We start from the raw sequence: 12,735 nt of genomic DNA, 5'->3' as shown, positions 1-12,735 counted from the left end.
TCCAAACCACGAGGAAACAAATTGGCTAAACCAACGAGCAGATAGACCTTTATGGCCGCTGCTCTAACTTCCAGACATTGAGCTTATCTCTCTTTTCCTTTGCAAGATTGTGCAGGAACTGCTGACTTTGCCCCACCGCTCGGTAAACTGGGTGTTGCTGCTCTGCGTAGCCTTTTATGTGCACGCTTCTCCAATTGGGGTGTTCCTGGGCTCACACAGAGGCCTGGGTGAACGTGGCCCATCTTTCTCAAGCACCTGTTTTATTCTAAGACTTGGAAGGGGAACAAAGACTTTTTGCTAAAAGAAATTCTGATAACATTTCTGATTAAAAGAAAATACAACAATTTTAAGATGAAACCTACAAGAGAACTGAATCTGCGGAGGAGAGGGCTGCTCCGGTGCCCTGGGAGCACGTGTTCACCGCTCTCCTCTGTTAGGGCTGTTTACCGGAAGGGAGAAGTAGTCCTGCGGGGCAGCAGGCCTGAGTCTGGGAAGGGCCCTGAGCTAGGCGCGCCATCTCACCTGGGCATCTGGGTCTCACCAGCATGGACTGGACTTTGTGCTTCAGGCAGGGTCTTTCCAAACTCCAGAGTCTTGGAAGCAACTTTATCCTGCAGCCTCCCAAGGAAACACTTCATTCAAGTAGAAATCAAGTGAGCCCAGTCTGAAAATAACTGTACATTTTCCTCTTAAAAATTATTATGTGCTTATTAAGGAAATAGACAGTATTATGTATGTGATTAGAATTTTGCAAGTTGAATTCATATTTGAGGATTGTCACCGTGCTTTTCTGGGTCCCATTGACCTATAGTAATCTTATTTCCTAAAGTCTCTGGAAGCTGATTGGTGGAAAACCTGTTTATATCCTTATTTGTAGTGTATAGAGCACGAGATCAAGACCCTAGAAGATTTACAGGATGAATATGATTTTAAGTGCAAAACCTTGCAGAACCGAGGTAAGAGTCAACGTTTGGCTGGCTGTCACTTCTGTGTACACTCGATGAGGAAGGCAAGTAGGTCTTCGTGTTTGTCAGATGTTTTATGACTCTGAATTGCTAGTTTGGGCCTCTTGATGATGCAAGCCAGGGTCTTAACCTCTGTACTGGTGACATTTTGAGCCAGGTAATTTCTTGTTGTGAGGGGCTGTCCTGTGTGTTCTAGGATGTTTAGCAGCATCCCTGACTTTTACCCACCAGGTGGCAGTAGAACTATCTCAAATCCCCCGGTGGGTGGGAACAGAGCAGTCTCCAGCCTTTGCCAGCTGCTGGGGTAGGGGTGGGGCCAGTATCATCCCCCCCGCCCCCCTTGACAAGGGCTGGTCTCCTGTGGCTTCTTGTACCTAGCCCGCAGATGGACTTAGACTGACAGGTGTGTGGAGCTTGCCTGCTGGAAGCTCTCCCAGACACTGCAGCTTCCTACGTACACTTCACAGAGAAGTTCAGCATCGCTCTTCATGTTCTAAAGCCATCTCGCTCCATTTTGTTGTTGCTCATCTTTAACGATGACAGACTATCAAGTGAAAAGAACCCAAATGCGTGCATTATGTAAAACATGGGAGGCATTACTGTGACCCTGGTGACCGCTTAGAGGACGCCAAGGGTAATCTGGAAAGATTATTAGGATAATCTGAGGGCTGGTGTGAGAGAAAGGAACCTGAGCTACTGCTTCTCAATTGTGGGCTTGTCTTTCAAAGCTACAGATACACTTTGTATACATTCTTTATCTGAGATTTTCAATTTTGTCACTTGTATTCATTTAAGTAACATTCTAACAATGACTCAAGAGCCAACTGGTACTGTTTCCAGTTTACTTGGGTCACTGGAAACGAGTACTTTGTTTCAGCCTGTCCAGCTTCTATACTTAGGGCATTTCTCTCCTTCAATCAAAACTGAAGATGAAACTTTGATCTGTCAGCTGATAGTGTTTGGGTTATATTTTTTCTAAGTGTATGTGAACCTTCGATTTAGTTGATTTTGTTTTTTTTACATTTACATTTATCTGCTCTCTCCCTCATGTCGTAGAACATGAAGCCAATGGTGTGGCAAAGAACGATCAGAAGCAAGAACAGATGTTGATCCAGAAGATGTATTTAATGCTTGACAATAAGAGAAAGGTAGTGATTTGCTTTCCAGAATAACCTGTTGCTTTTATCACAGACTATAAATAATAGGCCTGAAGTTTAGAAGAGAGGAAAAATTATTTTTATTTATTTATTTATTTTTTTTTGAAAAATTATTTTTATAACCACTTGGTTTAGAGCCCCAGTTGAGCTATTATTTGCTTTGCTTTTAAAAAAGATTTTTAAATTCAATGATTAGGGCAGCCCAGGTGGCTCAGCAGTTTAGCACTGCCTTCAGCCCAGGACGTGACCCCTGGGTCCTGGGATCGAGTCCTGCATCAGGCTCGCCACAGGGAGCCTGCTTCTCCCTCTGCCTGTGTCTCTGCCTCTCTCTCTCTGTCTCTCATGAATAGTCTTTTTAAAAAAATAAGTAAATTCAGTGATTAAAGATGAATTTACCTCACTGTGTGTCTTCCTCTCCCTTTAGGAAGTAGTTCTCAAAATAATAGAGTTGTTGAACGTCACAGAACTTACCCAGAAAGCCCTGATTAATGATGAACTGGTGGAGTGGAAGCGGAGACAGCAGAGCGCCTGCATTGGGGGACCCCCCAATGCTTGTCTCGATCAGCTGCAGAACTGGTAAGCTGCTCCTAATCCGACTGGCCGACCCTGTGAACTCAAAGTGCGCATTCGAGTGGTTAGTGGAAGGGACCCCGTCAGAACTTTGGTTTAGACTGTGGTTTAGTCCGGTTTCTTCTGGCCCTGGAAGCACTTGAAAAGCACACGCTGTTCATGCCTGTGACCGAGTTCAGCCAAGTTCTGCTTGGTTGGGAGCACGCCCCTCCCCACTGTCCATGCACCATGGGACACGTCATTTGTGCCAAAACGCTGGCGACATAGTCACAGAACACATTTGGTGACTTGAGCCCTGTGTCTTATTGAAAACAAGACCACGTAAGACATTTTCCAGGTTTGCATGAAATAATAGTCTGGATCACTCATTCAGTCCTCCATCTCGGAAACGCTTGCTAGAGGCTGTGTGCCCGGCCCTGGGCTAGGCCCTAGGAGTGCGCGACCAGGGATTCTCGGTCCTTCCAGTAAGGAGTCTCTGTGTGGGGGCGGGACCCAGGTGTGCTCCTGTGCAGTAGAAGGCTGCTGGCGGAGGTCTGCGGAGGCGAGGGGAGGAGTCATCGGGGAAGGTTTCCCGGGAAGTGGCCCTGCAGTGACGTGACCCGGAAGAGGAGTCCTGCGCACAGCCCCGGCTGGGTGGCTGCAGAGTAGGGGGCCCAGGAGGACAGGAAGCTGGAGCCTGGTTCTAGGGGGATCTCACCTGCTGCCGGGAGCAGGACCGTGTCTGGGGGCTGCTGACAAGCCAGGAAGGCTGTTTACTGGAGTAGAGGTTCACTTCTCTGGGGCTTTTTTGACTTAGGTCACCCTGGCAGCAGTCTGGAGAGTAGACTATAGACAGAAAGGCCAGTTGGGTGACTTGAGCATGTTAGTGTCGCCCCAGAGACACCGCCAGCAGAGTGGACGGAACAGATGGTTTAGGGTAGAGGTGAGGGGACGGTGGCCTGAGTGGCCCCCAGGTGCCCAAGGCCCAGAGATCTCAGGAAGTTCTCTGAATTGATACATTCTTTAGAATTCACACTTCATACTCAGCCTTTATTTTTATTCTGTGGATTGGCTCCTCATATTCCGAATGTCTTGTGCTTAGTTAGAATGTCCCTGCAGAGGTACTGTCACCCTCCCCCCCCCATCCCCCCCCCACCCCCCCACCCCCGATGCCTTGTCGCCGAGGCCACAGGAGCCTGTTCAGGGCCGCAGCTGGGCTCTGGGGCCATCGCGGTACTGCCCGCAGGTTGTTGAGCCTGTGTTGGGTGCCAGGGTGAGCCTGCGTCCCCGTCATGGCCACATGGCCACTTGGTGGGGCTCCTGGCGGGGACTGCGCAGTGACGTGGCCTTTCCGGGGAGAAGGCTCCTGCAATTGGGCCTCCAGGGCGTGAGGCCGAGGGGCCTGAGCGCCCTGCCCTCCACAGCCCTGCACTGCCCCCCATCCCCGTCCGCCCCCATCAAGCCTGCCTGGGCTCCCCCTGTCCCCGTCCTCATCTGTCCCGTCCGTCCTGTCAACCTCTGTCAAGCCTGCCTGGGCTCCCTGCAGCCCTCGCGCCCGCTCTCAGGGCCCCATGTCCCCGCTGCCCTCACCCTTCCCCTGAAGTCGGGGCCCGCAGGCTGCAGCCCGACGTGGGGGGCCGTCTCTGCAGCCAGGGGAGGGCTGGGAGCTGGGCCGTGGGGACACTGCTTCTGAGGGAGGCCCGTGGGTCTCATACCCCCAGGTTCACCGTAGTCGCTGAGAGTCTGCAGCAGGTGCGTCAGCAGCTTAAAAAGCTCGAGGAACTGGAACAGAAGTACACGTATGAACACGACCCGATTACAAAAAACAAGCAGGGGCTGTGGGACCGCACCTTCAACCTTTTCCAGCAGCTCATTCAGAGGTAATGGAGGGATCCCTGGGCTTCTCCTGCAGCTCTTTTACCCGGGCAGGGAGGGGGGGCAGTTTACTGCTCTCTCAGCTGCTTTAAAAGTTTAGTAGGTCATGTAATTCGTTTAGGGCACTCATGTCTTCCGGGACCCCTGTCCGTGCCGCTGGCTCTTTGTTCTCGTGGCCCCTGGGCTGTAGCTTGTCACTTCGCCGTGCCTGTCCTGTGCCCCCCCGCCCCCCCACCACCAAGCCGCCCCCTCGGAACCTCACCTCAAAACTGTATCCTCCTGCAAGTTGCAGCTTCTATCTTGTCCCAAAATCTTCCCAGAATTTCCAAACACAGCACCTCCCTCCCGGATCTGCACGACTCAGTCTTTATTCGCCCGTTCTGGATTTCTTATGTACCTGTGGGCGTGTATTTCTGTTGCCTGTGACATAAATTACAAGTTCTTGGAAGACAGAGATGCGCCTTTGTCATCCTTTTCCCCCCATGGGGACCTGGCCCAGTACCCAGTACCGGGCCCGTGGGCAGGCCTTCCAGATGTGCTTAGTAGATACAAATGCGAGCGAAAGACGAGTCCTTATTGTAGATTTTTTCATACTCACTTGACATAAATACCCTCCGCGTCCTGCGGCTAATGTCCAAACAGAACCACCTCAGGGCTGTATCTTGAAATAACCAAGGATATGTATTTACTTGGGTTTTGGAATGCAAATTTGGTCCCTTTTAAAATGAAAATTAATATTTGGAAATGCTTGTGAGGTAGTCAGTATTACTAAACAATTGGACCAGAAGAACGGCTCTCTAACGGATACTGGAATACCCGCTTCAGATTATGGTAGTGAGCAGTACGTTACCTGGTTCATTTGTACCTGTAGCAAGATTCCTTTTTATTTTTTGTTCTTGTTTATCTTTAAACTGACAGACCTTACATTGGGCTCAGGTGCACACATAGCGATTGGGTGTTCATGTATTTTGCACAGTGATGGCCAGTGCGGGTCTAGTTAGCAAACTTGGTTCTTCGTGCATCTTCCTAAATGAACATAGCCCAACCTGGGGCTTTTGCTGGCGAAGGTGTCACAGGTCGCTGCAGCGACTGTGGCCGCACGTCGAGTGCAGATGCGGTATGGAGGTTTCCGTGCTGACCGACAAACCTCACTTTGTTCATCAACTTGTTCGAATCTTCCAAACCGAATTTTCGCTTGCACGCTCCAGCCCCCTCTCCTGTTTCAGGAAAATAATTTGTCCCGCCTCAGCCTTCACGGAAACGCTAATGTGCACTTTGCTCGGAATTCACAGCTCCTTTGTGGTGGAAAGACAGCCTTGCATGCCAACTCATCCCCAGAGGCCGCTGGTCTTGAAGACGGGGGTCCAGTTCACGGTGAAGCTGAGGTAACCCCAAGACGTGGATGCCCCGGGCCCTCCGCTATGCAGTTTGTGTCCCTGGGCCCCCAGCACTGTCACGGGGGATGCTCCAGAGGACGCACCCTGCAGTGGCATTCCAGCCTGCGTTCGTGCTTGGGACGTCTAAGAGTCTATCTTCTCCATTAAAAGAAAGAGTTAAAAAAAAAAAAAAAAAGAATAGGAATACAACAAATATTTATGTATGCACACCACACCGGGTTTTTTCACCCGTTAATGTGATGCATGTTTGCCTTAAAAAGGACTTCAAAAGGGCAGGACTGCACCTGGGGGAGAGCATCAGTTCCGGCAGTGTCATGCCCTCCTGGGGATGAGCTTCTAACCTGGGCTTCACGTGCCCCCGAGACCACGTGCAGTGTGTGTGAATACGGACCCGTGACACGTGTTCTTCTGGTGACTGGGTCCAAGCTTCCATCGGGTTTCAGAGTTTCCCTGTGGTCTGAATGTGTGTAGACCACCACGGAAAACAGCCCAGTGCCAGTCCTCCCTCCCAGAATTCTGCACGTGTCTGCACACATACACAAAGACCCACACACACTACAATGTACAGGATTTTATTTCTAAAAGCTAGTGTCCCGCTCTACAAGTTGTTTTGCAGCCTACTTTTTCCCTTGCTAATAAATGGCAGAAGTGTTTCCATGTGAGGACAGATGGCTCTCCTTTCTCTGCTGAATGGCGAATTTATTGAGCTGTTCTTCTACTGGCGAGGAGCTGGACGCGCCTTCCGAGTTGGCCTTAGTCCTTTCTCTGGGGGGCTTCGACCTAGGTCCCCAGGGCCGGCTCTGCCGCCGCTGCAGGGGGTCTAGAAACCCCACCCCGTCCAGCGGAGCAGACCAGTTAGGGGCTCCTGCCCAAGGTCTCCAGCTCATCAGAGGAGACACGCACGCCCCCCCGCAGGGCTTCGTCCCATCCTTCACACCACCCTGGGATCACTATAGATGTTAACCTCTTTTTCCTGGTTATGGGTAAGGATTCATATTTTCCCCGACAGGACAAACATTAGATACAGGTGCCAGTAAAAATATGTTTGCTAGGCTTTACCCTTTACCCATGTGATTGGCCCCAGCTAGACGTTTTGATAAAACCCAGTGTTGGCAAGGCTGTGTGGGGAAGCCGTACCCCCACTCACGTTTGGCGGATAGGGAAAAGCTGCTGCTTTCTCTCGGAGTTTAGTGTCACAGCTTTGCCCCAGCAACTCCACAGCCAGGGACTTACCCACAGATGCACTTAAAAAAACATCCAACTCGACATACACGGAAGTCGATTCAGCTGTTCATGGTAACTGGACCACGGAAATGTTCACCGGGAGGGAAAGGGCTTAATAAATAAACTGGGACAGACCGTTTCCTAAAGTAATAATGACTTTTGTTTTTCTTTCCAGACTGTTGGTGAAACTGCAGGAGCTGAATTACAATTTGAAAGTCAAAGTCTTATTTGATAAGTAAGATATCTTTGATATTATCTCGCCACATACACTGTTGAAATGCCGAGTTTCTTAACCCAACACAGTGCTGCGCCGGGACTATGTATAAGTGATCCTAGGAGATGTAAATCAATGGCCCCCATCCCAGACACCGGGAGCTTCCCCTAGAGCTGACATCAACCTGCTGGTGCCTTTTTAGACCAAAAACAGATGAAAGAACGAGCGTATTTTGTGCATATGAACTTGTAAGGATCAGGTCAGGAGCAGCCGGGCCCGGACACCACCCCTCCTGCTTCCTGGAAGAGGACAAGACCCTTGGTCCAACACCAGGCCCACGGTCGTCCATGCGGTAGCGATTCCGCACCCGGTCGTGGGTGCTTCTGGAATGTGGCTGACAGCCTTTTGCAGGGACTGCGTGGAGCCTGCAGGATCCACCCTTGTCTCTCCTGGGCCCTAGGGACCCCCAGGACTGCCAGGCTCTCACGGGGGCCTGAATGGGGCAGTCCCACCGCATTTTGCCTTTAGGCCCTGGACCTGGACTAGGCCTGACCTAGGTCTTGGCTCCCTCGTGGCCCCGGCCCCTGATACAGTCCGTGTTCTGTTTTGCATGTAACCGACTGGCTTAGCCAAGACTGTAGGTGACGATCCGGGCCATTTTCCTCTGGTGTCTTGTCTCCAGCCTGAAACAATGTTCTTCCTTGGACTCTGTGCCTTTCCTGCCATCAGCTGTGGTTTCTCTGTGTATCAGCTCTTGCTGCTTAATGATTCACCTGGAAACCTAATAGAACCTGAAGCTGCTTGGCTCGTCCCCGTCTGAGCTCTAGGTGGTCCTCTGGTCGGGGTCAGCCTGGGCTCATGGCAGGTCTGAGGTCCTGGCTGGGACGACCGGGCCCCATCCGTGGGGCTCTCAGGAGCCCGCCTGGCCTTCCTGCATGGTGACGGCACCCCAGGTGGGTGAGAAGGGCGGCGTGCTAGGCCCGTGGAGGCGAGGCTTGGAGCTCCTGGCGTGGATGCATCCTCCCATCCACTCTGTTGGCCGACCTGAGTCACCTGCGCCCCCAGGGACGGAGAGACACTGTGTCTCGGAAGGAAGAGCGGCAGAGATCTCACGGCCGTTACACTTTGTCTACCGCGGTCTCTCTTCTGGTTTGTTCAGCTCTTTGGTTTCTCCTCTGTTCCAGCTCTGGGTTTTCTTCTTAGCTCTGAAAGGGCAGCTTTGTATCTTTGCGCCACACTATTCCTTTTCTTTTCTCCAACACCCCGCGCCCTGCCCACCCGCCCCGAAGTGTTGGTCACCCGCGTAGCTGGTGGTGATTGTCATTCACAGAGATGTTGGACTCCTGGTGGAGGTAGGAAAGGAAGCCGGCCGCGTCCCTGTGGGTGGCTAATGGCGTCCAGTCTGCGCCTCCACCTGACAGATTCTTGCGAGTCCAGAACATGACCGCGTAGTCACTGAACTTACGTTAGAGGCGAGGCTGCTCAAGATTTTTTTAAAGATTTTATTTATTTATTCAGAGAGAGAGAGAGAGAGAGAGACAGAGAGAGGCAGAGACACAGGCCGAGGGAGAAGCAGGCTCCACGCAGGGAGCCCGACGTGGGACTCGATCCCGGGTCTCCAGGACCAGGCCCTGAGCTGAAGGTGGCCCTAAACCTCTGAGCCACCAGAGCTGCTCAAGATTTAACCTCAGATTTAAAACTTGAAAGCTTCCTCAAATCATTGACTCTTCCGATACTTTCACGAGAGCCTTAAAGATAGTGGAGAGCATTTAGCCATCGTCTGGGAGCTCCCCAGGCCGACCACAGACGTGGGCTCTGCTGCCCCGCGGCTGCGCAGCCTCTTGGGGCCTGTGGGTGTGCAGGAAGTGGCCAGAAGTGTAGCCTCGCGGTGGTCACAGCACATAGCCAGCTCGCCACTTACGGCATCCCGTGCGTTTGGTGCTCCCCGCAACGCGCTGGACGAGAGATGGGGGCCTGGGTGGTGCACCTGCCCAGGGTCACAGGCATCCTTGGCTCCTTGACAGAGCTGGTGCTGCTTGACTCGGGGTGGGGGAGCAGGAGGGAGTGAAGTGACAGGTGTAGATTCCATGTTGATCTTCGACTTGGCTTTTACATCTTTGGTAAAGCTCATGTCAAAACTTCAATATGCGTGTGTATGACTTTATTGATCTGTGTATTTCTTTCTTTTTCCCCAGAGATGTGAGCGAGAGGAATACAGTAAAAGGGTATGTCAGCCACTTTGCACCGGGTTGTACTGTCTTTGTCTGTCTAACGATCCTGAGCCTCTGAGGTGTCTCTACTCTGTATTGTCTAGGTTTAGAAAGTTCAACATTTTGGGCACGCATACGAAAGTGATGAACATGGAGGAGTCCACCAACGGAAGCCTGGCAGCAGAGTTCCGGCACCTGGTAGGGACGCCAGTTTCCCCTTCTCGGCCTTGGGTCGGGCACGTCAGGACCGAGCGCTCGGCTCCCTGTGTGACGGGGACACAGCCCCGGGAGGCGGCTTTCTGCAGCTCGTGGCCGGGACCCCGGCAGCCCTTGGGAAGCCCTGCTGCTCCTCGCGCTGCCTCTGCCCGAGACCACCTCCCAGGGTGCAGCAGTCTGGGCGGGGTACCCCCTGAGCCGGCGTGCACAGAAGGAACATGTGGCCGCTCGCTCCAGAGCCTTGCAGTCCCCTGGCTTCTCTGGGCTCCCGGCGCGGCCGACCCCAGGAGGTCACGATCCCTTGCCGGCCACCTTGCCCACGACCACCACGTCTCCTGCCTTGTCTCCCGGGGAGTGGGCCCGTTCCAGCAGCCGTAGAAGCCCAGCGGGGGTGGCAAGCAGGTGGTGCCTTTGGCCTGCGTCCGTGGAAAGTGGGGGCTGCTGGTGGATCTGGAGCGCGGGCACAGAGCCCGGCGGGGCGGGAGCCGCGGGCAGCTTCGGTGGCAGCCCTTCCGTAAGCCAGCGAACCCTGGGTAGTGAAGCCAGCGCTTCCCCGAGAGCCCATCCCCCCAGGCCGCTCTGCGCCCCAGGCTTCCTTAGAGCCTCAGGGCTCGGTCCTTCCGAGGGCAGTGTGAGCGGGGCCCTGCGCCTGGGGAGCATGAGGCCGGTCATGAAGATTACGGGGATCTCGCGGGGGAGGGAGCAGGATGGGACCCGTGCAGACTCTGCCGTTTGCCTGGTGTCAGGCTGCTGCCAAAAGGCACCGAGGCCCGGGAAGCCCACACGGGTCCTGTCCCGTCCGGCCCTCCGAAGATCATTTCACGCCCTTTATCCTTTATAAACCCTGCCCTCGGTTTGGCTCGTAGACGACCTACGGCTGTGAACACTATCGTGCTGTTGCTTAACACGGTCTCTTGTTCCCCAGCAACTGAAGGAACAGAAAAATGCTGGCACCAGAACAAACGAGGTGAGTCTCCCTCTGTTTTGAATGGTGTCTACCCAGCACGTGTGTCCAGGCAGGTTGGCTCAGCAGCCCGGGGGGCAGGGACACTTGTGGGAGGGGTTCAGACCCAGCAGGGAAGAGCCGGGGGTGAGCTTGGGGACCCAGCGTGTCTGGAGTGATGGCAAAAACACGCGTTCACGCTCTGTGGCCGTCGCGGCAGAGGGGGTGCAGCGGGCTCCTGCACTACTCACGTTTCACAGGCGAAGAGTGTGGCTCACGGGAAGCGTGTGGGATTCAGCTAAGGGTCACGGGAATTACTGTCTGGGCCGGAGCCAGCGGCTGGCTCGGGGATGACTCGGACTCGGGATGGCCGTGCTGAAAATGACGGGACCCGAGGGCTTTCTCAGCGCCCAGTGGCATCGTCGTCCCGTCGGTTTCCATTTTACAGCCAGGTCCTTGGGGCAGGAGTTAACAATTGTGATGCGAGGGAACTGGTAGCACGGCAGACCCTGTGCACTTGCTCTCGTGCAGGGTGTGTTGGGCCCCCGCGGCCCACAGCGAGCCGTCCTTCCCTGCCGGGTGGACACGGGGGGGCCGGGGGGGCTGGGTGCACCTGCGCCGCCCGACCCTGCTTTCACCCCTGCTCGCCCCGCGGCCTCCTGGGGCTTCCTCTCCTCCCTGCCTGCCCCCAGAGCCGCCTGTCCCGCCGAGTTGCCGGGATGCTCCCACCTGATGGTGTGAAGGCGCTTGGAAACTGTTAGGTTTCCGCGTAAGCCCAGGACTTTGTGACCCACCAGGCTTATGCGAATCGGTCCCCCAGGAGGTAATCCCACGGGGACACGGGCGCTTGCCAGCGGGCAGGGTCAGCCGGGGCTGGAGCGGGCCAGCAGGCCGAGGGGGCTGAGAGCTGGAAGCCCAGCATCGCCAGTAAACCCCTTAGAAGCTGCTGTTTTCCTGTGGGCCGGTCTTTCTGTTAATCTGTAGCCCTTGCCATGGCTCCAGAAATTGTACCTTTAAGACAGAGAACACTGAGGTACGATAATTACATCTGAGATTGTTCCTGAAAAGTGGAATATTTTTTCTGGATTGCACTTGGTTGGGGGTCAGGCTTTCTGCAGCTGCCGCAGGGCTTATCCGACCCCTGGAAGTTGCAGGGCGCGGGGATGAATCACTGAACCCCCCCCTTCTCTTCGAAGGGCCCTCTGATCGTCACCGAAGAGCTCCACTCCCTTAGTTTTGAGACCCAGTTGTGCCAGCCTGGTTTGGTCATCGACCTCGAGGTGAGACTTAGTGGTTCAGACGTGGACATCTTTATTTTTACCTTTCACTGTTACCTGTATTTTTCTTTGTCAGGTTTTGTTTCAGACGTCGTAATTGCCAAAAAAGACGATCCTTTTTAGCTAATGCTGTCTTGACATTAATTGAATGGTTTGGGAAGCTAGAGTACTGAACTCCCATTTAAATGCTACAAACGAAATGTTTGTAAAATGTTCTGGTTGAGGTGTCCTATGTTAATTTTTTTATACGAAGCAGGGAGACTTATTTCTTAACTGAAAGCTATAATGAAAAACTAGAAACAAAAGAACTTAACTTTACATCTTTTGTGCTCAAATACAAAACACGCGCAAGTTTACAACCACGGCTTGCTCGGTCTGGAGGCCACCCAGGGTCTGCAGGCGGTATTTCTGTGGTTCTGACGACTTCACGGTCTTTGTCCCCTTTCAGACGACTTCTCTGCCCGTCGTGGTGATCTCCAATGTCAGCCAGCTCCCGAGCGGTTGGGCCTCCATCCTGTGGTACAACATGCTGGTGACGGAACCCAGGGTACAGAAGACACATCTGCTTTTGTACCAGGGCTAGACAGAGACCCCGTTGTGTGGCTCCTGCCGAGCCCCTCAGGGCCGGACGTGCAGAGAAAAGGGACAGGACTCCAGTGGCTTCATCAAGAATAGGGAGTAATTCTAGGAAAGGGAAGCGTATACGTG

The 12,735-nt window shown here is 53.5% G+C and overlaps 1 protein-coding gene across 1 annotated transcript in view; it reads left to right on the top strand.

The window, feature by feature from the left end:
* STAT1 (signal transducer and activator of transcription 1) overlaps positions 1–12,735 on the top strand; it is a 40,419-nt gene that overhangs the window by 13,700 nt on the left and 13,984 nt on the right. The window contains exons 7-17 of the mRNA XM_038585186.1: positions 878–956; positions 2,022–2,113; positions 2,547–2,698; positions 4,393–4,551; positions 5,839–5,931; positions 7,343–7,402; positions 9,577–9,606; positions 9,696–9,789; positions 10,733–10,774; positions 11,947–12,030; positions 12,476–12,574. Of these exons, the coding sequence (XP_038441114.1) occupies positions 878–956; positions 2,022–2,113; positions 2,547–2,698; positions 4,393–4,551; positions 5,839–5,931; positions 7,343–7,402; positions 9,577–9,606; positions 9,696–9,789; positions 10,733–10,774; positions 11,947–12,030; positions 12,476–12,574 (984 nt within the window). The remainder of the gene's footprint in view (positions 1–877; positions 957–2,021; positions 2,114–2,546; positions 2,699–4,392; positions 4,552–5,838; positions 5,932–7,342; positions 7,403–9,576; positions 9,607–9,695; positions 9,790–10,732; positions 10,775–11,946; positions 12,031–12,475; positions 12,575–12,735) is intronic.

Source organism: Canis lupus, chromosome 37 (genome assembly GCF_011100685.1).
Source record: "Canis lupus familiaris isolate Mischka breed German Shepherd chromosome 37, alternate assembly UU_Cfam_GSD_1.0, whole genome shotgun sequence".
In the NCBI taxonomy this organism is placed as follows: Eukaryota; Metazoa; Chordata; class Mammalia; order Carnivora; family Canidae; genus Canis; species Canis lupus.
The sequence above is the reverse complement of the archived record's forward strand: the minus strand, read 5'-3'. Positions and strand labels throughout refer to the sequence as shown.